The sequence below is a fragment of the Oryza sativa genome, chromosome 9, assembly GCF_034140825.1.
Source record: "Oryza sativa Japonica Group chromosome 9, ASM3414082v1".
NCBI classification, from domain to species: domain Eukaryota; kingdom Viridiplantae; phylum Streptophyta; class Magnoliopsida; order Poales; family Poaceae; genus Oryza; species Oryza sativa.
This window is the reverse complement of record NC_089043.1, coordinates 8541687-8567895: the sequence shown is the minus strand read 5'-3', so window position 1 is coordinate 8567895 and position 26209 is coordinate 8541687. Positions and strand designations below refer to the sequence as shown.

At 39.8% G+C, this 26209-nt stretch overlaps 1 protein-coding gene, 1 long non-coding RNA gene and 1 pseudogene across 3 annotated transcripts in view; 2 read left to right on the top strand and 1 right to left on the bottom strand.

Moving 5' to 3' along the window:
* The first annotated feature begins 685 nt into the window (after positions 1 to 685).
* Positions 686 to 5612, top strand: LOC136351748 (uncharacterized). Its single transcript, XR_010734885.1, has 4 exons — positions 686 to 1126; positions 2263 to 2342; positions 4239 to 4307; positions 5333 to 5612. It is a non-coding gene; the product is annotated as an uncharacterized lncRNA (long non-coding RNA).
* Positions 5613 to 16684: 11072 nt separating this feature from the next.
* Positions 16685 to 26209, top strand: part of LOC4346529 (uncharacterized) — a 28955-nt gene continuing 19430 nt past the window's right edge. The window contains exons 1-10 of one of the 2 annotated variants that reach the window (XM_015757087.3): positions 16685 to 16879; positions 17012 to 17236; positions 17343 to 17519; positions 17649 to 17723; positions 17872 to 17916; positions 18051 to 18215; positions 18573 to 18651; positions 18748 to 18827; positions 19219 to 19287; positions 19725 to 20049. In XM_015757087.3, the coding sequence (XP_015612573.1) occupies positions 16733 to 16879; positions 17012 to 17236; positions 17343 to 17519; positions 17649 to 17723; positions 17872 to 17916; positions 18051 to 18215; positions 18573 to 18651; positions 18748 to 18827; positions 19219 to 19287; positions 19725 to 19808 (1146 nt within the window). In that variant the 5' untranslated portion in view covers positions 16685 to 16732 and the 3' untranslated portion in view covers positions 19809 to 20049. Of the gene's footprint in view, positions 16880 to 17011; positions 17237 to 17342; positions 17520 to 17648; positions 17724 to 17871; positions 17917 to 18050; positions 18216 to 18572; positions 18652 to 18747; positions 18828 to 19218; positions 19501 to 19724; positions 20050 to 26209 lie in introns of those variants that run through there. The other variant, XR_010735172.1, reaches the window with a different exon arrangement.
* Positions 22329 to 23869, bottom strand: LOC107278965 (beta-fructofuranosidase, insoluble isoenzyme 7-like; annotated as a pseudogene).

Here is a 26209-nt window from a genome sequence, read left to right as displayed (position 1 = left end):
CACCTCAAAATACACGCTAAAAGAGTTTCAAACTATTTGAACGTGATATATTAGTCAATTCAGTTGCATACAACCAAATTGATGAAATTAAATTAAGAACAATTTTGCTCTTTCAATAGTTGTGTTATAATTCTAACGAGAAAGGAAGCTTCCCAACACAGATAGGAGGCTTGATCGATGGCAGCTAGTTGAAGCTTGTCACATCCTGAAAAATTAATCTCAAATTAAAAATCATTTTATAAAAGAAATAATTGAAATTATTAAAAGTCTAAAACAAATCTTGAACATTACAATACGGACAAGAAAAATTCAAATGTTACTTTGTGTATTTTTATTAAATTCTCCATGCTCTAAATATCTTCTCAATTTTTACTTGAATTTTCAGAGCGACCTAAATATTTTTAAAGCAACAAAAACCAATTTAAAATGAAAAAACTAAAAATAAATCCTCCTTCTCTTTTGGGCTATTTCCGTTTTCCGGCCCAAAGCTCTCTCTTTCTCCCTCGGCCCGCCGCCGGAGACTCTTCCTCTCCACCTTTTCCCTCTTCCCGGGCCTCCTTTTCCCATCCTCTCCTTCCCTCTCTCCCTTGGGCCGCAGCTGCCACGGCCAGATCCTCCTCCTCTCGCTCGGGCCTCCCTCCCCACCTCGCTCGGGCGCGGCCCAGCCAGCCCAGGGAGGCGACGTGTCGTCGTCTTCCTCCAGCTGCCGACCGCTCCTCTTCCCGGCCGCGTAACCCTAGAGCCGCCACCGAGTTGATCCGCCTCCTCGGCCGTTTCTCCTCCACATTGATTGCAAAAATCGGTTCCCCACCTCCTATTCTTTATTCCCCCCATGTTTTCCCCTTTCATTTCGACCTTTATTCGCTGAATTTAATCTCCGGCGAACTGCCGCCATTGATTGCCGGCCAACGAGCTCCCCGGCCGTTCCCCTCCCTCCTCCCGGCCTATAAATGGAGCCCCCTCCTTCCCTTCTTCTCCTTCTGCCTCCAGCCCGTGCCTCTCCACGCCGTGCGCTGCTGCTCAAGTGCCACCGCCGCTGCACCACCTCCAGCCGCCTACTGGCGTCGCCCTGGGCGCTGCAGGACCATGCCACCACCTCGCTCGGCGTCGCCACTAACTGTTTTAGGTCTTGATTACTCCCTCCATTCCAAATTGATCTACATATAGTTTTTTTTAGGGTATTCCTAAATGATCTAAATATTTGTGTTCATTCATTAAGACTATTAGTTATTTGTGCATTAGAGTAAATGGACATTGATGCATGCATCACAAGTATTTATAACCCATATACAATATCTTGATTTGCTATTGGCTAGGAAATAGTGAGAATGGTGTATGCGTTGAGTTTTTGCTAGAGTAAATATTTTATAAGAGAGTTATTAGTTTTTATTGGTCTTAGTGTACCTAATATGTAGATCAATTTGGAATGGAGGGAGTAGTTCCTAACTTTTTCTTCAAACTTCCAACTTTTTCATCACATCTAAACTTTCCTACATACATGAACTTCCAACTTTTCTATCACATCGTTCCAATTTCAACCAAACTTCCAATTTTGGCATGAACTAAACACACCCTTAGAGCAACTCGAATAGAATAGACAAATGGCTGGCCAAGCTAAATTTTAGCAATTTTGACAAAAAAAAAACATACTCCAACGGTCTCTCCAACTGAATGGCTAAGCCATCTGGCTAGCCAAACCTGAGTACCCGCTGGCCAACTCTAGCCCGTCAAGCCGGCCGTCCATCTAGTGGGTCCCACGTTCTCTCTCCCCTCTCTCTTCTCGCACAAGCACGAGCTCGGCCTGAGCGGCAGCTGATGGGGACGGAGCCACGGTAAACCCGATCCACGGTAAGCTAGTCGTCTGACCCATGGGTCTCAGCTGCCAGTAGGAACTCCATCGTTCCTCTCTTGGAGCGTTGTTTCATTGCATATAATATAATGATATAATACAATTTAAATAACATGAAAATCTCCACTTAAATGACATATAATTTCATATGGTCGTTTGCCAGTGGAACGATCCTTTCTCTCCTAGAGCGTTGTTGCATTGCACATAATTTAATGATATAATACTAATTAAATAACATGAAAATCTCCACTTAAATAGCGTGTAATTTTGGATGGTCGTTTCTCAGCCATATGAGCTCCAAATTGGTTGTTTAAGTTGCTTAATTTTTGTTATAACTTAAACAACCCATGTATGTTGTTCTTTTACTATCTTTGTTTCTTTCTAGAGATTTAGCCTTCTTTTGTTGGGTGTAGTTGTTGTTGTTTCATATGTTCCTGTGGTGCAATTTGAGTTCGTCTATGAAGCCTCCGAAGACCATTTTTCTCTGAGCAAGGCAAGTCACGTTCTCCTTAAGCATATTGCACCACAATATGCGAAATGTATTTTAATTTGAATTATCGCATTCGCTTTATTAAACTTACTGCACTATAACTGTTTTACTTACTTAGCCTTTCCTATATTTTCTTGTTTTGGCTTTATTTACTAAATATTATGTAATTACCTTTGATAACCCTAGGTAACAAAAACCAGCTAGTGAGAACTCCATATGATGTGCTTAGAAATTTTAGAATTACAGTTAGCAATGCTCTGTTAGAAACATCCAGTTGTTTTCTGTTGTTGTCCTAGACTTGGCGAATGCCATTATAATCTGGTTTAATGATGGATTAGAGACTTGTTGTCACAACCGGAGTTTTCCCCTTTCCCGTGGTTCCAATTCAACAATAATTCGTCTAAAGAAATTATTTTGGTTAACCAGGAGAAAACCTAAATTAACAATGTATTTAATAATTGGAATTGTCAGGGAGAATTTTTTTCGAATTCTCTTTGCTCCTAAAATCATTAACAGGACTTAAAGCGGAATTTACAGAGCATCGGAGTTAATGTTGCTAATTAAGTTGTCAAGATTTGTAGTAATTAATTCTGTTCTCTTCAGCCTTTGGTCGTGAATCGTGCCCGATTCACTCCCCTCTTTGTCCGCGGTTTCGTTTTGCATGGCGAACCGTGTCCGTTTTTGTTCGCGGGACCGTTTCCGTTCTTTTTCTAAAATGGCATCGCATTTGTTTTCCTTTTTAGGAAAGCCCTCTGCCTGACCTCCTATTCCTATTTTTCCTCCCCTCTCCCTATCCTATTCAGCCGCCGCCCCCTCTCTCCACCTCCCTGCGCGCGCGCCCTCTCCCCTGCCGAGCCGAGTTCAACTCCCCCTCCCCTCTGATGACTCCACTCTAGCCCCACCTCTTTTACCTCCACCCATATATAAGCCACCCTACCCCTGTTTTTCTTTTTTTTTCTTTTAGTTGGAGTCCTAGCGCCGCTGCCTCCTGTTGCCACGCCGCCGCCTCCTGTTGCCACCGTCGTCATCGCCTTCGCGTCGCCGGTGAGCTTCCATACAATTGTGTTGGTGAAGTTTTGGCTGTAACCCTAACCCATCCGTTTAATCTACTCCAATTAGGCTTCCTCTAGCATCGTCGTCGTCATCCTCGCCGGGTTGCCGTCGTTGCCATTTCCCTCGCCGTCGCCGTTGTTCTCTCGGTGAGGAATCCGTTCCATCACCTCCTATGTTTAGTTTGTTGTGTAGTTGTTTAGCTTAACCCTAGTTTAGACGAGTCGCCGCTCTAGTTGAGTTGACGCCGCCGCTGCCTAGCTGCCGCCGCCGTCGGTGCCACGCCACCACCGCTGCCTTGCCACCGGCTGAGCCCAAGCAGAGCCAAGCCGCTGCCACCGTGCATCTTTAGCCGCCGCTGCCGCCGCCGCTTTCCCGCGCTGTTGTTGTGATTTGTTGCTGTGTGGTAGCTCGGTAGCCGAGTTGCAAAGCCGTAGGTGCAGCACTAAATTCTTACCGACCTATCGTTTGCCGTGCCGAGTCTCTGCCGTAAACCATGTCTAGTTTTCCCATTGTCGTTCTGAGCGCTGGTTCCATTCGCCGGTTTGGTTGACCATTTGGATGGTCCCGTGACACGATGTGATGACTCGTTGAGTCGCTAACTCACGAGGCTTGCTTACCGGAGGTTTAATTCCATTGATCTATTTAATTTGGGCATTAATATGTAATAATTGACTATGGTTTTTTTGTTATTAGTAATAACACGACTCATCTTGTAAAATTCATAACTCAATAATCCGAGCTCCGTTTTTGTCCATTCAAATTGCAGTGAATCCATTAAAATTTGTTTCTTTTCTGTTTCAGTAGCCTTATTGCTTGTATTTCTTGTGTGCTTTGTTTGTCGTTTAGATTCCATCAATTCCGGCGCTCCTGTTTATTTCGAAGTGTTTGCCGAGGTTCAGTCAGCTCAAGAGCAAGGCAAGTCATACATACATCATTGATCATATTGAGCCTATTTTACAAAATCCCCTGCTTTATATCAAATTGCATCCTTTTAGAATGTCATGTGGGATGTATGCCTATTATTCTCAGCCTGTTGATTATCTTATGCCATTGATAACTTGGGTTATAATTGACTAGATGATTGGTTTAGGAATGCTTAGCCATGTTTAGACCAACTAGCTCACAATGGAATTCATTTTAATTCAGTCCTTAATTATATTTTGATGTACCACCATGGTTATGGTTTAATTAAACTAAAATTTGCTTTAATGGTGGGTCGTGGGTACACGCATGAGTTCTGGAAGTCGTGCCCATGACAATTAAGGATCGGTTCTCGAGAATCCCTAGAATATATACTCGTACTCACCACATGCCAGATGGACTCCAGGCTGAATCTAGAGTATAACTTAACCTAGATAACATACCATGGCAAGGGTAGAGGAGGTGGTGCAGTTCGGACCTGGATTTTGGGCTTTGCTATAGCCGGATTTACCTAGGCACGAGAGCGGACTGCCCGACTTGGCATAAGGAGGGGGTGAAACCTGAGGTGGGTATGTTCGGTTAGGGAGAGTTATATGAAGGGTTTTATCATGATTTTCCCCTTTGCAGTATCGCAGTGGTACTTCGGGGCATGGTAACATGTGTGGAATCATGTCTTGTGAGTAAAGTTGTACACCTCTGATCAGAGTAAACTATTCGAATAGCTGTGCCCATGGTTATTGGGCGATCAACTAGCTCACCGTTATTAGTCCCACTTAATAATTTGACTTTTAGAACTGGTGTAGTTTAGGTGGTTTTGGTTGGGCTTGTTGCAACGTGGATATATCGTTGGACAGTGATGATGTTAATATTGCTTAATTACTTATACTATTTTTACTTCTTTCAAATTATGATTTATAAATGCTGCTTTTACTGCAAACTAGCCTTTGAGCCATTCCTTTGAATATCCTTGCATCATACCTTCCCGTTGGTATGACTTGAGTACGGTGGTTGGTACGCAGTCTTGCTTAATCCTCCCCCCCAGAAGCAGAAGTCGGTTCAGATGATGAGTTCTCTGAGGATTGAGCTTGTTCTAGACGTCGAGGGTTGCCTGTGTGGTCTATGGAGGAAACTTCGCTTTGGTCGTGAAAATTAAGTCTAGTTCTTTAGTTTTTCCGCTGCGTATAAGTTTTATTTTGTTATTTTTGTAAGTCGTGGAACTGTATCAAATTATTGTTTATGTACCCTGGCTGGTTCTGGACAGGGAATTAATACACATCCTGCTTGATATTCGGGTTCGAATTTCTGGGCGTGACACTTGTTAGCCTAGACATGTTGGGCCCTCTCCTTCAAAATTCCAAAACTTCAGGTTGCATGGTTTTTATTAGTCGCACCTGGGTCGACGTAAGGTCAGGTTCCATGCAACTGTATGACTAATGGGTAAGACTTAACATATCGTTTAGTATGGTCATGAAACAAGGAAGACATGGATAAATGAGGTCATGTGTCTAGTTTGGTGTCTCTGGCATTTGAAAGCTCAGAATGAGTCGAGATGCCCGGGGCATAGAATTATCTGCTCGACCCAGGTTACTTGGCTGGTGAGGTCTCTATCGCTCTTCTTTGTTTAGAGCAATAATAAGCAATTGGTTATGTCGCGATCTTAACACCTCAGGTACCTTATCGCCATATTGCGTCTTGTGGGTAAAATTGTAGACCTTTGGTCGGAGTACAAACTATTGGAATAACCTCTCTCTCGGTTATGGGCATGCCTAGCAATGACCTAAAGTTAGAGGTTTTATTTTAATAAACTGAAATAACTGGAACTATCACTTGTTGGCTTAGGTTCAAGAAAGATAGTGTGGGCACGCAGCTTGAATAATTCGGCTGGAGATAGGCCGTGATTTGATTAAAATGCCTTTAAATAACTAAACATTTCGAAATGCTTGTTTACTACAAAATAACCTTTATAAACAAATTCCTTGTACTCACTTGTATTACTTGTATTATTACCTGCGTGGCTTGCTGACTAAGGTGTGGTTATACTAATTCTTGCTCAAACTTCCCACTCCAGTCAGCGAAGTTTTGAAGAAAAAATCTTAGGTGGAGTCTTAGTTTATACCCCACACCCCAGTTAAATGCCTGTGAAGTTGAGATCGTAGGCTCGCTAGTCCGTTGTTGTTTTTATTTCATTATCCAGCCTAATATGCATTTGTAATAATGTAAATAATATCGTGATGATTAATAAAGATGTGTCTTTTTATCAAGTTTGTGTGGTGTATCCCGGTTTTTCCTAGGATGGGAATCAATATCCTAGTATTCGGGAAAGGTATTTTTCGGATGTGACGAAACCCTCTAGCTAAACCATATATAGCATGATTCAAGATTAAATTAGACGCACACGAACAATTGAGATTTGTCGAGGTGGATGATTGACACACACGAACAACTCAGATCTGTCTCCACGATATTATACAGCAGCTGATAGCAACCGTATCTCTGAGCCAAGGAAAACAAAAGCACCAAACCGAAGCTATTGACCATTGCTAATTTGTCCCGTTAAAGAAGGAAATAGATACAGTTCACTTCTTGATTTCCACGTGATGATAAAAGAATGTTAGCACGTGGAAGTTCGCACATGTACGTATACAAACAATATTGAACTTGTCACTTATATACATCGATAATTTTGTATGAAAATAATCGAGTATCTATACAAAGTTAAACACTCCAGAAGGTACTGGCCTGCTGTGATAATATTTGTATTGACATGGTAGTTCTAACTTATGCAGATTGTGCTATATTATATATATCATGTTAATTTTTCGCAAAAAAAAAATTACCCGTGGGTATATGTATGCTTCTTTTGAAAGGACTGACTTTTTACGATTTAGCTCAAATTGTTTCAAATTCCTTAAAATCCCACTATTTCAGTTGACAAATTAGGTAAAACCGGTAGTCTCTGAATATTCCACGCCAGGAAGTTACTAGGCAGCTAGCGAGCGCGCGCGCAAACAAAAATAAAAATCCCAATCCACGCGCGTGCGTAAATAGACGTCCCTGCTGCCTGCCCGTCCACATCCTTCACCACGTCACGTCAAAGCAGAAAAATTTACCAGTATGGATTAGTTCGGGTCTTAATTTTACAGAGTTGATCATGAGTGAACGAGTCCAGCTAGCTCTAGCATGAATTCATGCAGATGCAGCAAATCGATCGATGTGGACACTACAGTTATTTCTCATCTACTACAAACAGCGTGGTCAAGCCGACATCTCTCTCTGTTTGCTCGCCGCGACGATCTCTCTCTGTTCCTGCCTTCTTAGTGGCCGGATTGACCAGGCGTTTACTAACTGCAACAGACACGTACGTACACAAAGAGAAGGAGAGCGCAAATCCATCTCGTCGATTGCATTTTATGTTGCGTTCTTGATGTTGTTGGAAAAATCTCCATAGTTGCTGGAAAAAAATATTGAAGATCTATCCTGCGAGGTTGGTAGGATTTTGTTTTGGATCGGAATTTGGAAGATTGATGCATCATCCGTGGTTGAATCTTCGGGCTCGGGGTTCACAAGTGAAAAGACTAGGTATAGCAGCTATGGTGGAATCTAACATTGCTAAATTAAATTGTTCAGCAAGTAACGCAACAACTCGCATTGTTGGAGCTAGTTAAAAAACCATGCACTTTCAGTAATACCCTCCATATTTTCACAGGTAAACCCATACTCGAAAATGCACTGGGCTCCTTATTTTCACAGGTAGACCCACACTAGAAAATGCACTGGTCCTTAGTCACCTCTTGTGAAAATCGATTTTAAAAGAAATTATGATCTTTTTTTTTCAAGTGATCCTTTAATGCAACCCCTTAAGAGACCGTCTATAAAAGTCATCATCCTTCTAGAGGGTTTTCCTAATATGGTCACCAACGAAAAAGCCTAACACATTATTAAATAAACCACACGTGATTTAGCTCTCACCTCAATCTCTCCTCCTTTTCAGCTTAGGCTAGGTTTAGATCCGAGCTTGCTGCCTCTCTAGGAAAAGAGTGGCAGCAGTGAAGGAGGTGGATCTGGTGTGGTGGTTCTCGACAGCGGTCATTGCTGATACTTCACTAAGCCAGTGCCATCCCACTATCTAGGTCATTGCTGACCTCATGCACCTTCCTACCAACCTTCCTAGCCATCGGGTGATCAGTAGTGGAGGAGTGGTGGGATGATCGGGACCCGATGATGACAGTAGACGTCCATTGGCTGCTGGATTTGACGATGGTGGAAGAGGCGAGCGAGCCCCGTAGCTCCAGATCTGATGGTAGAGGGCCTTAGTAGCACTTACTCTGGTAGACATAGTACTCAGCAGCGAGAGGGCAGCAACTCAGCGATGAGGGTTTCCATGGCAACAAACAGGTCTTCTGCATCTGGTTGTGGCTGTAACGACGACTACGGCTCAATGACTTCCACTTTTGATGTTTGCATTCGGCCTTTGCACTCTCCGGATATGGATCTGAATTGATGCTTGCACGTACTGTTTATGTTCTTTTTCTTTTTGCCAAAAATCTTTTCCTAAGTAGGTAACTTGGAGATCCACATATGAAAATCAATTTTCATAGGCACGGTGGTACCCCCATGTTAAAAATGATGATTTCTTATAATTATTTTTGTTAGAGGTGGTCTATTCACACGCCTATGAAAATCTTTTTTAATCGTATGGAAAGTGATTTTTATAGTAGTGTCTGGAATGGTTATAATTTGAATTAATTAATTAATAGTTTCGCCTCCTTAGAAGAAGAAAAATAAAATGGTTCCTTCTTAAGGGCAACCATGCAGTACTCCAGCTCAACATATGCCATGTATCTAAGATAAAAAAAATGTCGTGGCATTGCAATTAACATGGTGTCGGAGTATCGACCCTGATAATGGGGATCGAACAAGACCCTCTTTTGTAAATTTAGTTGGGGAGCACGTAAAGTAAGGACTCAGGCCTCTCTAGAGCTATACAACGGATGAACACAACTATGTATATATATGTTTGGGTCATCCGGAGGTGTAATTCAAACTTAAACGCAATTTTGACCAATAAAATTCATATCTTTAAAATTCATATCTTTAAAACTTTGACCAATAAATATTTTATTATAAATTAAATTTTATTTGATGAAAATAATATCATTGGATTATCATTTAAATTTGCTTTTATGTGATTATGATTTGGTTGATACAAACATTATAGTATATAAGAAATTTAAAGTCAAAGATTAATTTTGAAGACTGTGCCAACTTTGACTGCGCCTTAGTGAGTGGGATGAAGGGGGAGTATTGTCCTAGAGCAAATACCACAAAGCGAAGTGTCGTTTAGCAAATTTTTGCCCAATCGGAATGGACCATCTTGCAGTCTACGCATGGATAATTATTGAATATAGTACATTAATATAGGTTTACAAATATGAGCAACAACACTTATCTTATATGATACGTACATTAATATAGTACGTATGTGCAGTACGTACTAGGATTGATGAATGATCTGTGGATAAATATCGTACAAATGTGTTACAAATTAAATTAAACACCTCCGTTTTATCCACATTTTGTATATCTTGATCATGACACTAACAATTTTCAAGTAGGGAGCTATTGAGTACACCATACGCCAAATCTGTTATATATGTTCAAAAGATTAAAAATTATCTACTCCCTCCGTCGGGAGTCCTAAAAATAATACAATTATAGCATTAAAAAGACAAATTCGAAGAGAAAGAAAATGATCTTAGATATGGATAGAAATTCTAAGGATGGGTGGCTGGATAGGAAAGTACTACTCTAGAACTGCATTCTTTTTAACAAATTCAGTGCTATAGTTGCTTTTTTTTCGACAAAGGAAGTAGTTTAAAATAACTAGCATTGACCTTCTTGTTGTCTCAAGAGTATGGATAGTACCTACTATATATATACAGACCTTATTGTTGGGAGTCCACTTCCACATTGCTAAGCAACACCCAATACGTTAAGTTGTTAAGCTACTCCCTTCGTTCCATACTACTCCCCCTGTTTCATAAGTCGTTTGGCTTTTCTTCTTAGTAAAAATTCTTTAGGTTTAATCAAATTTATAGAAAAACTTTCTAACATCTACACCTCCAAATTAGTTTTAATAAATTTAGCGTTGAATATATTTTTGATAATATAGTTGCTTTGTATTAAAAATATTAGCATAATTTTCTATAAACTTAGTCAAACTTAGAAAAGTTTAACTATGAAAAAAGTCAAACAACATACAATATGACATGGGGGAGTATAAAATAAGTTAATTTGGTCCTAATTCAAATTTCTCTAACATTAACGGAATTTATGTGGGTGAAGCACACTCATGCACCAAGCTATTTGTGAAAAGCAACGGGATTTCGCACGCAGTTACCTATGCCAACCGCATGCGAAAATAATTTCGATGAAAAAAAAATTCCTAAAAAAATTTCATCGAAACCCTAGATCCCCAATTCCCTGAAACCCTAGCTCCCAAAGCCACTACCATCGTCGCAGTTCCAACTACTGTCGCTGCAGCTGAAGCCACTACCACCGTCGCTACAGTCGAAGCTACCATCGTCATCACCGCTCCCAAAGCCATTGTCGTCGTCGCGGCCGCAGCTGCCGTCGCCACTCCAATTGCCATGCCGTGGGGAAGAACTGCCCGCCACGGGGCCGGTGGTGGCAGATCCGCCCGCCACGGGGACAGTGGTGTGGCTTGCTCCCTCCCCACCACTTCGCGGGAGCGGCCACAATAGATCCACCCGCCAAGGGGCCGGCGCATCGTCTGCTCCCTCCCCACCACTTCGTGAGGGAGGTGGAGAGGCCGCCTTTGATCCATTACCTTTGTGCTCGGCCGTTGTCGGATGGAAGGGGGGAGGCGATAGGTAAGTGGGAGAAGGATGGCCAACCTCCTCTTTGCCGCACCGCCGGCAGATCCGTCCCTCTTGAGGCTAGTTGGTAGCGGATCCACGAGGTAGGCAGAGAGGCGCCATCGATCCATTTTCTCCACGCTCGATCGCCTTCGGATGAGAGGGAGAAAGGCGACGAGAGAGTGGGAGAAGGAAGGCCAATCTCCACTTTACTGCGCCACCGCCGGATCCGCCCTTCTCTAGGCCAGCCAACAGTGGATCCGCGAGGGAGGTGGAGAGGCTGTCGTTGATCTGTTGCCTCCTCACTCTGCCGCCATCGTAGGGGAGGAGAAAGCTCACTGACCTCCGCCATCCTCTGCCGTCGCGTGCCGAGTTCTCCAGAGAGAGATTGAGGGTGTCAGTGGAGTACTTTTAAAGGAGAGGGAGTCAATGCCTCAGTGTGGGTCAATGTGCATTAATAGGTCCGCTTGTGAAAATGAACCCATTATCGCACGCCTGCGATGATATATTACCGCAGGCAGGCTTTGAACCGTCCATGGGGAAGCAATATTTGCATCCAGTGGCAGTTACGGTCCATATGTAGTCTGAACAGGGTCTCGACCGGAAAAATGAAATATGTAGTCCTCCATGGTTAGTATAAAAAAAGCTAGAAAATACCAAAGTAATTAGAAGAGCTAGAAATTTCCATATTCATAAAAATAGATAAAATCAATTGTGTCCATCTGCCAAATCTATGGCTGAGATCTTCCTCAACAAAAACATATCGAGTTATTAAATTTGGAATAAATAAATATGCTATTGTAATTGGTTCGGTCTGATTATTTTCCAAATTTTTGAATTACTAAATGTAAGGCTGTGCTTATTTTGAAATCTTGGTAATATATTTTTGATGATTTAATAGTTTTAAAATCTAAAATTATTAAATATCATGTTCGACCAAAAGTGCAGTTTATCGAAAATGCAGAGTTTAATATTACACTACGTTCTAATTTAGAGTTATTTTTTAACTTCCGTTAAACCTTTGATTTGCACTACTCTGTCTAAAATATACTCCCTCCTTCCTTTTTTATATTATATTGGTTAGTTAAAATAAACAAAAGACCAGAGGGTGTAATAACGTTTAGCTACGTAAATGTTCGGCAGGGGTTTCAATTTCTAAAAACTAGGTGATATCTCGTGCTTTGCTACGGATTAATGAATGAGTATATGTTAAATATTGTTGAAATGATGAAAGTTGAAATATTGAGAAAATAATGTGAGGAAGATGATTTGACATATACTTGTCGATCTCTATAATATAATATAATATTATAGATGATGTGTCATGCTTGCATGAGATTTAAAATAGGCTAGAATAGTAATCGTAAGTGAGTGAAGATGTGGCAGGCTTGCATGGTTTTTTAAATGGGCTAGAATAGTACTCCCTCCGTCCCAAAATGTAAGTATTTTTAGCTATAAATCTGGACACTTGTGTGTCTAATTTTGACTATATTTTGGGACGGAGGTAGTAATTGCTAGTCGGTGATGATGTGGCTTAATTGTATGTTAAGTTTTAGTTTTTAATAATTGTTTGTTGGTACCAACTATAGAAAGTATAGATAACACCAACAGTAGAGTCTGAAGTGTGCATGTGGAGCCACATGCACATATCTATTGCGTGCGAACACAAGTACACATCAAAGTACACATCAAACTTGTTTTCGTCTATTATATTTGGTTGATTAAAACTTACAGCCAACTTCTACATATTTAGTACCGTGAAAGGAGGCAATAAACTTGGTACTCGCAGTTAGGTCGTCATAAGGAAGTATCAGGTGCTATGGAACAGTTTTGTGCTCCCGAACTACCGAGCTTCAAAAATGCATCCAAAAAGTCAAAAAAAAAGTGAAAATAAAATCAGAGATCTGCAGCACTATGACATGTATCATCACACTAAAAATCAAATCAAATACGATGTAAGTAGGGAGAAAAAAAAGTTAAATCTTAGGTGAATAGTAAAATGACATGTTTGAACACCGTTGGAGCACGAATTTATCTTTTTTTTTCCCTGCGTACATCATATTTTAAGCTGATTTTTCGTGTGATGATACATGTCATAGTGCTGCAGATCTCTGATTTTTTTTCACATTTTTTTGACTTTTTGGATGCATTTGTGATGATATATGTCTTAGAGCTACACATCTCTGAATCGTCTTTCAACTTTTTTTTTGACTTTTTAGGTGTATTTTTTAGCTCAGCAGTACGGGAGCACGGAACTGTTCCATAGCACCTGATACTTCCTCGGGTGGTCTGACATGTATAACAACAACCTTGACATGTAAGCCCCAATATTTTCTGTTTGTTTACTACACGTGGCATCCCCGTAGCGTACTACTGTAATAAAATCATGGTATAAACAGACCTAGGTATAAATTGCACGGTATTAATAAAAAACAAATCGAAATACGATGATAGGGAGAAAATAAAAACAAATCTTCGGTGAATAGTAAAGTGACATGTTTGAACATTGTTGAAGGACGAATTTATTGTTTTTTTCTCCCTGCGTACATCATATTTTTAAGCTGATTTTTTGTGTGATGATACATGTCTTAAAGCTACACATCTCTAAATTTTTTTTGAACTTTTTTTTTGACTTTTTTGGTGCATTTTTAAAGTTTGGTAGTATAGAAACATGAAACTGTTACGTAGCACCTGTACTTCGTCGGGTGATCATCACAGCACCCTTTCCATCGAAGTCGTTGGCTTCTCAGCCCTGGGTGGTAGTTTCATGGCCACAGTCACCGCAGATATCGCTGGCATGTCGACTTTCCTCTTGAGCGTCTTTCTGAATACGGCGGCCTCCTCGTGCAAGATAATGGCGAAGGGGACAAGGTAAGCCACGAACATGACGGCAGCTCTGACATGTATGACAGAAACCCTAACATGTACTCCCTCCGTCCCAAAAAAAAAAAAGACAAACCCTGGTTTCCGTGCCCAACGTTTGACCGTCTGTCTTATTTGAAAAAGTTATGAAAAAATTAAAAAGACAAGTCACCCATAAAATATTAATCATGTTTTATCATCTAACAACAATGAAAATACGAATTATAAAAAAATTTCATATAAGACGGACAGTTAAAGTTGGACACGGAAACCCAGGGTTTGCCTTTTTTTAGGACGAAGGGAGTAGGCTCCAATATTTTCTGTTTCTTTACAAGTGGCATCCTCAGTAGCATACTATCTATCTATCTATTATATTATTAAAACAGCTTTGAAAGGAGACACCACGTTCACTGTGGGGACTAAAAATTCCCACATTAATCGGAGAAAAAGGAAAAAAGAGTCCAAGTAGAAATACAATCTAAAAATAGCTGAAATTCGGAATTAAAAGTAAGCAATATTGAAAGAAAAGTCCATATAGCAACCTAATACGAAATTAATCAAAATTCAGAATAAAAATAAAATAAAATCCGAAATTAGCAAAAAAAAAGAGTCCGATTAGGAATACAATTTAAAAATAACTGAAATTCGGAACTAAAAATAAGAAATATTGAAAGAAAAGTCCATACAAGAATCTAATACGAGATTAATTAAAATTCAGGAAAAAAATCGGAATTAGAAAAAAGAAAAGAAAAGAAGCGTTCAAGTAGGAATACAATTTAAAATTAACTGAAATTCGGAATTAAATATAAGCAATATTAAAATAAGAGTACATATAAGAACCCAATAGTAGATTAATTAAAATTCGGAATAAAAAGTAAAATAAAATCTAAAATTAGGCAAATTAAAAAGAGAGTCAAAGTAGGAATAGAATTTAGATACAACCGAAATTGAAAATAAAAAGTAAAAATATCAAAAGAACACAATACGAAAAATAAAATAAATACTGAAATTAGAAAAAGAAAAATAAGATTTTAACTAGGAATACAATTTATAAATAACTAAAATTGGTGATAAAAAAATAAAGACTATTGAAAAAAAAAGACCATCTAAAACACATGACGAGATTAATTAACAAGGCTATACATAAGCAGTGTGGTGGCGGTTGGCGGGACTTCTAAACACGTAACGGTTAAAAGGAAGGACGACAGGTAGGTCGTGAAGCAATCGATTAAGGCGGTTGGCGGGACTTCTAGAAAGTAAAAAAAAAACTACAATAATAATCATATTTAATTTTTAAAATCTCAATTACAATAAAAAAAGAGGCAGCGATCGGGTCGTATAGGAGTACAATGGCAGAGCCGCCGATGGATGGTGGGTTTTTTAGAAAGTAAAAAATGAATTCCAATGTTAGTTATGTTCGATTTTTACAATCCCATTGACAATAAAGAGTATAGTGACAATGTTTGATGGGATTTCTAAAAATTATAAAAAAATGAAACCCAATGAGACAATAAACCATAATGATAATCATGTTTGATTCTAAAATCTCAATGACAATAAAGAAGAGCGGCAGCGAGCGAGCCGTAGAGGAGTACAGTGACAAAGTCGCTGACGTTTTGGTGCAACTTCTAGAATGTAAAAAAATAAACATAAACTATAATTATGTTCGACTTTTAAAATAGCAATGACAATAAAGAGAAGATGCAGTGGACGGTCGTAGAGGAGTATAATGGCAGTGTTTGACGGAACTTCTAGAAATTATAAAGAAGAAGCCCAACATGACAATAAACTTATAGTTTTTAGATCCAATTTTTAAAGGTTCCAAGGAGAATAAATAGAAACGGTGGTAGATCGAGCAAGAAAATAAAGAATAATATAACAGAAGTAAGGAGTATCAACTGGTGTGACTTTTAAAAAACTGTAAAATTGGAAACACAAGGATGATAAGGTTTGGCCTTTCAAAATCTTGAGACAACGAGATAACTATTTAATAAATTTTAAGTAAAATCATATTAAAAAATATATAAGTTTATATGGGTGCTAGCCGCGCAATTGCGCGGGCCACCCAACTAGTTGTAATAATACTAAGGTATAAACAGACCTTGGTATAAAATTCACGGTATTAAATGTTTTAAGTGCAAAATACCCCGTTTTAAAAGTTCAAAGTATGTTTTAAGACAAGATAAATAGTCAAATGATGTAAAGTAGTTTTATCCCATCATTTTCTAAGATCACTCTAGTATGATTCACTCTCCTTTTAGATGGAGTTGAAACATTTTGATTGGACTTTAACTGTAAGAGGGGTGAAGCTAAAGATATAGCCTAATTATTTAGATACGAGTATGTCTACATACATAACTAAAACATAACTAAAAGTTAGATACGAGTATGTCTATATACATAATAAAAGTTAGTATATATATCTGAAAACGTATAAGGTGTAAAATAAAACATATTTTATGTTCACGTTCATAATTAAAAGTTACTATATTATGAAAATGATATATGGTGTGAAACTGTGAAATGAGACATATTTTCGTGTTTAGTTTTAGTCTGGCGGCAAACCGCCGTGCCGGCTCAGTCGCTGTAAACGCCTATAAAACCTCCACCATATCACACAGCAGCTCACTTGTCTCGCTTCCTCCTCCGACTCGCCTCTTCCCACCAACTCCTTCCCCGATGGAGTCCCTCCTCGCCGCCTCTTCCTCTCTCCCCGCGGCCGCCTTCTCGCCGCCGTCGTCCCTCTCTTCGACCTCCTCGTCGCCGCACGCCCTACGGTCGGCCGTCGCCGGAGCCGCCCGCGCGGTGCGCTGCTCCGCCGCCAAGGTGCTCCTCCTCTCGAGCCACCCGTTTCTTGATTCTGCAGCTCTGGAAAATCGCGCGTTCACCGCCGTGCCCTGTTTTTCCTATTCGATCGATCGTTTCTGCGGGTTTTGATGGCATCTGGTTTTGGTGCAGGATTCGATCCTGTACGCGCTGGAGCACGACGAGATGTTTAACTCGGCGGAGGTGATCCAGTGGGAGAGCGGCAAGTCCATCAACTCCATCGCCGCCGCGCAGGGCATCCGCATCCGCCGCCGCTGCCGCCCACGCTACCCCTCCGAGGGCTCCGGCGCCGACAAAGCCGTCCCCCGCAACATGCTCGAGCAGATCATCTGGGACAAAGAGGTCGAGGTGTCCCAGGTAAACTCGTCTGCGCCGCGCGTAAACTGTTTGAATAAATTCGCACACAAGAATAACCATTTGTTACTGATTGGCATGCATTTTCGGTTACTCTGTTCTTGTGCAGAGGAAGGCGAAGAAGCCGCTGCAGAAGGTGATCGAGTCGAGCCAGCACGCGCCACCGGCCAGGGACTTCGTCGGCGCGCTAACGGCGGCCTACAGCCGCAACGTCGCGCCGGCGCTGATCGCCGAGGTGAAGAAGGCGTCGCCGAGCAGAGGCGTGCTCCGGGAGGACTTCAATCCGGTGAGTTTCAGAGAGTTTTGCTTGCATCTCTCTTTACGAAAATTCATGTCTGAAGGTTGATTGCCTGGTTTATAATTTAATTGTCTGAATACTGTTTCATGTGTTGCTAATCTTTTGAACTGATAACAGGTTGAGATCGCGCAATCCTATGAGAAGAACGGCGCGGCTTGCCTCAGTATCCTGACCGACGAAAAACACTTTCAGGTTGGCTGTTCTTCTGTTCTTTTTTCTAAGAAAGAAGGTCTCGCCTTCTGGTAGCTTTCGACTTCGTAGTTCTCAAATTCTTATCCTTACAATTATTAATGTTTTTTTTTCGCATATATCTGACTTTTCAAACTCTTTGATTCTTCAGGGTAGCTTTGAGAATCTCGAGACCGTTCGCAATTCCGGAGTAAAGGTACGCGCTAGTATTCAAAATGGGCTTCTTCTTTTTTAACTTTTTCGGAAGAATATTCTTCAGCTGCAGTTGACAGTTGAAACATGTGCATTTGTCATGCGAATGTTGAAGTTTGATTCTGTCAATGCCTGCAGTGCCCTCTTCTTTGCAAGGAGTTTGTGATAGATATCTGGCAAATCTATTACGCTCGGTCAAAGGGTGCGGATGCAATTCTGTTGATTGCTGCCGTGTTACCTGATCTCGACATCAAGTACATGCTTCGCATCTGCAAGAACCTCGGAATGACAGCTCTCATAGAGGTGCTTTACAACTTCCATGTTCTCTCACTGTTGCTTTACAATAACAGTTTGCATACAATTCCATTTTGACTGTCCATATTCTGTTTGACAAATCATTTAACTTATTACCAAATTTGATGTTTCGACCAAATTTGACAAGTCAGTTTTGGTTGCTGCTTTTCTATCAGTGATTAATCGAATGATAATGGATCGGTTGAAACATTTTCTTGTAGGGATCAATTCCTTATCTAATATGTGATTCGTCATAAGCATGCTCTGTTTTATTTTTATATTTTTAGATGAGCTCATTTTTAGTTCATCGTATCCTATTCAATTGTAAGTTTTCTTAATGTGTACTAAACGTCACTCATATTCTAGGTTCATGATGAGAGGGAGCTGGATCGTGTGCTCAAAATAGATGGCGTTCAGCTTATCGGCATCAATAACCGAAGTTTAGGTATGGTCATTATCATTTCTTGCAAATGTCTCCAATCATTTGAGACGTTAAGAATCATAGTTGACATTGATGTATACTGGAATTTCGTTATTATAGAGACGTTTAAGGTTGATACTTCAAACACAAAGACCCTGTTGGAGAAACGTGGTGACCTCATAAGGGATAAAGGGATTCTGGTACGTCCTCCGTACAGTTGTGTGATAATTCGTTTTGGAATCAGCAATTACGTTATCTTACTTTTATTCTTTTAGATGCGCTTGATGTTATGCTTTATTATTAACCATATTTCAGTGTACTTTCATCAACGATAATTTAAAAACCACTTGAAATATATCCGTTTATTTGCTTAAAATATATTTGGGAGCACGTAATTATTGTTATCTGATACACCATTGATTTCAGAATATCGCACAGTTCAGTTGTTCACGGAACAGATTCTTGTTTCAAACCTATTAGAAGTTCCTTTTTTCGGGGGTGCCTGTTAGATATTATTTTGTCTAATTTTTATAATATAAAGTGATTAGTTGACCTGTATATGTGGTGTTAATGGATTTTTTTTTATTTCAGGTTGTTGGTGAATCTGGTCTTTTCACGCCTGATGATGTTGCATACGTGCAGAATGCTGGTGTTTCTGCAGTAAGTTTACTGATTACCCGTTTTCAGCTAAGTTGGTCATACATGTGCTTCAAATTTCCAGCTGAAATATTGTACGGAACGTCTGAAATGGATTAAGAATATCTGTAATTGGACTTAATATTTATCCACGATATAACAAATAACACTAATTCTGGGAAATTTTAATAAGCTAGTTTCAGAACAATTTTACTATATTCTAATTTAGATGTAATTGTAGTCAAAATTGCAACCTTTTTCCTCCTCCCAATTTTTTTTCTGGTACTTTGTTGTCGTTTGAATTATGGTGTTTTGGAAAAATTCATTTTCGTTTAGAGACAACAAAAGAAACACTAGACCGATGGATTGTGTTTCCTCCTCTCAGATATTAAATTTTGAATTATGAATCTTTTGTTACTTTATTCTGAAATAAATCCCTGACTTTTTTTTTGCACACATAGATTTTGGTAGGAGAGTCCCTGGTGAAACAGGAAAATCCCGGGCAAGCCATTGCTGGACTATATGGAAAGGATCTTTTGCACTGAATAATTGATACGCGCGGTAGTTACTGTGTGTACCAATATGGGCTGGAGAAAAAAAAAAGTAAAGCCTACAAGCCTCAAATGTAATTATGAATAAGGGCCATGCTTTCTACAAGTGTAATTTCTTTTGTTCACATTTGTGGATTTTTTTTTATTTTTTTATACTTTTTTTAAAAAAATGAAAATAAACCATCTAGAATAATATTATCTATATTTTCAGAAGGAAAATATGTGTTCCAAATCATTGGTATGATTTCTATTTTTTCGAAAGTTTGCAGTGCAACCATTTTTGCACGAAAGACACACGTAAGCACACACTATCACCTACGCACATGACACTTACACCAGCGAGTGCACCTCCTTTAACGAAATGAAGCAATGGAGGAATAATGATGAATTCATCAACCTCGCCAAATTCCTGATGAAATCTCACACATTAATGTAATTATGCGAATCAGAATTTAAACCCGCGACTCCATTGTAATATAATATGTTTTTTTTTTTTTTGCTCACAGACAGATAATGTTTCCCAATGTGCAGTGAGACACCAAAATTAAATATAAAAGTAGCAATATCTTTTGTCGTATAAAACAGTATTAATTTTTATATGCTTAAATAATACCAAATCTTTGTCATAATAATATACATATTCTATTTGAGCCCCCAATGCTGGTGTACTAGGCCAGACTGGGAGGGAAGCAAAGACGAGTGGAAGCTGGTCTATCTCGGGCCAGTGTGCAAACGAGAGATGGGGGAATTGGGTTGGGCCGAAAGAAGAGTAAAGAAAGGGAATGGACGCCGAATGCATACTGGCATTTGATAATCTCCCCAGATTTATTTTGAAGAGGAAGTTTGAGCATTTCAGTGGATTTTTTTGCTCTCAAGCTTTAAATTGGATATTATATTTGAGTTCAGAGGAAATTCATGGAATTTTTTAAATTTGGGACAAAGTTTGAATGAACTCAAAAAGATTTGGAGATTGTGTTAGCGCATTTTGCAGTCAACACGGATTTATCTAATTAAAGATTTATTATATTAACATGTCAACCATTTTGATCTAGAAAAGCTCTTGACTAAGATGGGTTTAGAAAAGATCAAAACCGACTAGCAGAGACGATTTAGAGATTAAACTGACCTCTAGGCTAATTTAGATCGGTTTGGAGATAACCACCTATTCCGTGAGCGAATTGGAAGGTTAATAAAACTACAAAGGATATCGTTCTCTTGTAGAGAAGATGGATGATTTATGACCAAATTGATAAAGTTGGATGAACTAGTTATTAGGTATATGTTAAAGTAGAAAATATGACTGAAAGTAAAGGAAAAAAACAATTTGATTGATTGTGTTAGCTCGAGTATATGTATACATCAATTTGTGTAATCAAACAGGCTCACTCTTTTCAGTATAGTAACAGTACACGTAAAACGCACGTTATTAGGTACTATAAATTTAGTCTAGTATACTGCAACTGTGAGAATATACTCATTGCAGAATATCATCAGAAGCAGGAGCACACATTTTCTTTTTTTTAAAAATAACTTTTTAAGTCAGTTGAATTAATCCATCAGAAGCAGGAGCACAAATTTTCTTTGTTAAAAAATAACTTTTCAAGTCAGTTGAATTAACCAAATATCTTTTTTAACAGATATGCCAGCTTTACATGTGTGCTTTACAAGGAAAAAGTACGAATTACTACCCCCCACCGTACTATCGAGGTCGACCGAATTATACCCCCGAACTCGAAAACCAGACATGTTGCACCCTCAACTATTGAAACCGAACAAATAACTCCCCCTACTCAATCCGGAGTGGTTTTGGGTCCACTAACATTCAGCTCAAAGTCTAAAGAGAAATACAAATCCGGAGTGGTTTTAGGTCCACTGACATTCAGCTCAAAGTCTAAAGAGAAATACAAATATGGGATAAAAGGTTACACCATTTCAATCCAAATTCACTTTCATGCTGACACACTTAGAGTTGAATAAGATCAGGGCACATGTTATGCATAAAAAATCTCTCGTTTTCCTCTTCCACCAACAGTTAATCATTTTTTTAAGTGGTCTGAATTTCATCATTATTTTTTTAAGTGTTCTAGATTTCATCATCATAGTTTCTACTTTAAATAGTAATACTCCCATGTGAGTAATTATACATAAACAAACAAAAAAGCATCGGAGTATACCAAACTAGTTCTTACTGGTTCTTATCGAAGACATGTTCATAATGTATTCCGGCAAATGAATATGTTGTTTGACTTTTTTCATAGTCAGAAGTCTATTGGTTTGATCAAATTTATAAAAAAAATTAGCAACAATTATAACACTAAATTAGTTTCATTAAATTTAAAATTAAATATATTTATTTTACATTAAAAATGTTAATATATTTTTCTACAAATTTGATGAAACTTAAAGAAATAAACTAAGAGAAAAGTCGAACGATTTATAGATGTAACGCAGGGAATACGTACTATAACAAAAAAGCAAAACATATAAAGCACGTGACATATACTGTCGAATGATTTCTTTTGTGCTCTTCTTTCTGTCACAGATCATACACCCTGTTCACAACAATCGAACAAATCACCACACAACCAATCGGCTGCACGATGCAATCAAACTATCGAACCAACTGTGCCAGTGTCCGAGTGTCGGCCAGCCGCTTCAGGCCTCACTGCGTCGTACGTGTCGGCTCCAACTCCAACGCCGGCGCAGCAAGGCCGTGGTGGTCTCCAACAACAACGTTGACGGTCGCCGTCGCCAGGTCCCACGCCTCCAGCTTGGCCACCTTAACGTCGTCGCTCCCGTTGTTGAACACGTACAAATGGCTGCTGCTCGTCGCCACGTGCTCCGGGTAAACCCGCGCCGTGATGCACGCCCGCCCGCCGCCGCCGAAGCTCTCCACCACCGAATGGTCAATCTGTCAAAAAAAAAAAAACACCAAGGTCGTCCAGCCTTTCGGCCTCCTCCAGACTCGGAATCTTGAACACCACCTCCACGTCCGCCTGCGAGCTCGCCACGCCGACGATCTCCTGCACCGCGCCGGCGCCTAGCCTGGTGCCTCGCCGGAGACCGGCGGCGCGCTTCCTCCTCAGCGTCTCGATCTCCTCGATTGGCCACTGCAGCAGCTGCTTGCCGTCCTTGGCGATCCACATCTTCCTCGGGAACGTCTGCACGCCGGACCAGCCGCGGGCGACGTCGTCGGCCTGGCTGTCGGACTCGTTCGCCCACGCCCACAGAACGTGCCGGTCTTGCGCGCGTCGAAGAACGACTTGGACGCGTACACGTGGCCGTAGTCCAGCCGCCGCCATCTCCGGCAGTCGTCGCCGCGCTCGGGCTCCGCCGGCGAGAAGGCGTCCGCCGCGTCGTCGTACGTGCCGACCATGTAGTAGTCCTGGAGCGTGTCCATCACGCTCAGCTTCAGGACGTGGCGCACGCCGCCGGCGCCGTTCGTCGACGTGTCGAGGCCATCCTCGCCGTTCTCCGCCACGGGGAACATGTCCGGGCACTCCACCATGCCGGCGGCGCGCGACGCGTGCAGCGGCGCGGCGTTCCGCTCCCACCGGACGAAGTCCTCGCTCCTGTAGACGAGCGTGGACGCCACGCCGTCCACCTCGGCGGAGACGGCGATCCGCCACAGGCCATCGCGCCCGAGCCACGCCGTCGAGGGGTCGCGGAAGTTGTCGCCGGGGACGTCGGGCGGGAGCGCGATGACCGGATTGTACGCGGGCTTCTCCCACTCACGGAGGAGCGGATCGGAGGGGTTCTTGGCGAAGGCGACGTTCTGCACCTGCTCCTTGCCGGCGTCAATGCCGGTGTAGAGGATGGCCGGGAGGCCGCCGGGGAGGATGGTGGCGGAGCCCGACCAGCAGCCATTGGCGTCAAAAGGCGAGGTGGGGTCGAGCGCGGTGTCGAGAGCGGCCCAGTTGAGGAGGTCGCCGGAGACAAAGTGGCCCCAGGAGAGGTTGCCGATGTCCCAGAGCGCGCTATGCGGGTTGTACTTGTAGAACAAATGGTACATACCGTTATGGTACAAAGGCCCTGCACGTATAAAATGAATAACTGTCAACATAGAGCTTCCTACAATGCTTGTCGTTTTAGATAAAGATATAGTTAAATTTTATTTTTATTATGGATAATTTTTAAAATATTTATCTTCGAAATATGATGATTATATGTATAGATTAGTATTAAAAAAATCCTTCAATAAAATCATATATTTGTTAACACTTCTATATAGTATATTATAATAGAAAATAGTGGTTAAAGTTGTTTTTTAAGACTGTGCTCTTGTCCAAAACGACAAGTATTATTAACCCGGAGGACTCCCTTTTTATTTAATAAAATTGTTAAAAAAACTGCCACAAATTTGTTCTAAGTTCTTTTTTCAAATATACTCTCACCATTTCAAAATACACGGTATTTTTTTGTTTTGTTCAGACAAGGCTTTAAAAACTCTACTATGATATAATTTTGATGGCACGAAATTAAATTTATTACCTCCATATTCAAAAGTACTTGATTATCATTTTAAATTTTTGTCACATAAATGATATTCTAATAAAATAATTATTGGTTAAAGTTTTTTCTAACAAAACAAAATACACATTATATTTTAAAATTAAAATATAGAGAGTATTACTATATTTTAACTAAACTATAATTATAGTTATAGTGTAATACAAATTATATAAAACTTACAAACAAGTTATATAAAATTCACAATGTAGTTGTAGGTTAGTTACATTATAAGTTATACCATAGTCAAAGTTCCAAAATGTCGACAGTTTTAAGTCTCTTGTGTACTCATAAATTTTTGCCTATCCCTTCGCGCTTCTAAATTTTGCCTCATCTCCTACATACCCTAAGTTTCAAATTTGATCCCTCAAAGGCCATTCCGTGAGTTAACGATTAGCTGACCATTAGATTTTATAAAAAAAACTAGCTATGTGGGGCTCACTTTGTGGGGTCCAAGTATCAATAGGTGATGGCGGTGAGGAAGACTCATCGCCACCGCTACAAGGAAAGTTTAAAAGAGTAAAACATTACTCTTTTCTCTTACTTGGAGCGTGTGCTAGTTGATTTAAAAAAGGTGGCCTCCAATGTAAAAGTTGATTCATTTATAAAAACAAATCGTACATAATTACTGGATCATAAATTTGAAAACTAAAATTTAAATATTTTCAAGAAGTTACATACCAGAATTGATGAGGGTTTTTTTTTCAAAATTTTAACTCAAAATTAATCCCAAATAAGAGAAAGTTTTGGTTTTTCAATTTCCTACTGAACCCTTTATATGGATTTCATCCTTTTTAAAATAATTTTCTGAAATTTTAAATTTTGTTTATAACATTGAGATTTATGTTTTTAAATCCGGTGTCATATAATTTTGTTCCTTTTTTATTTTATTATAGATTTCTTTCACATTGGGATTTATGTTTTTAAAGTAGGTATAAGAAGGGCAATATAGTCAATTTTTGAAAAATTTAACGGTCAAGTTACATTCAACTAACGGCATGGGTATAGTGGGGATCAAAATAAAAACTCATGTGCACGTAGAGGATAAAACTAAAATTCAACATAGAAAGAATTCAGCGAAAACTGATGGGCACATACGAAATGTTCTCTATTTATCCTAACTTAAATTGCTTTTAAATTTGATCAAGTTTATAGAAAAATGAAACATCATATACGGCACCAAATTAATTTCATTAAATACAAAAATGGATTATACTTTTATAATATCATTGGTCATGCGAGACATGTTGCTATTTTACCTATAAACTTGGTGGAACTTCGAAAGTTTGACTTAGGTTAAAACCAAAATATCTTATATTCTCAAACGGCGAGAGTACCAAATTAACCCAATGGTTAGCAAGGTTTCTTTTTTTATTGAAGAATTCAGAGCAGGATGAAATTAGAGAGATATGCAAATTTTTCGTCCATCTCAGCAAATATTTCAAACTAAATTAGAAATAGATGGAAATATTTGAGTGAAAGTATTTTCTCGTACAGGTTTAAAATTACAGAAAATGTCGGCTGGAAATATTTCGATTATGTAAGAGATGTAATTCTGTTAAATAGATCCTGCCTTGCTAATCAAAATGCAGAATGTTACTGCAAGGAAGCAAAATTGTGGTCTGACAGAAACCCACAGAACTTGAACTGAACAATTTTCTCAACTGGCAGGCTTGAAATTGGGAACTAGAATTATTCTGTGGACTAAATTCGATCAAGATGTTCTTTTTCAGTTCAAGGCCAATTAGTGCAAGTACGCACAAGTCCAATCAAAAGCATGCCAACTAGCAAGTACACTTGTCATACCAATCTACCCTACAATTGCTAGCCACACAAGAATTCCCGAAAATTTGACAATTTGGCCCTTTTTGAAAACTATTTGCAAA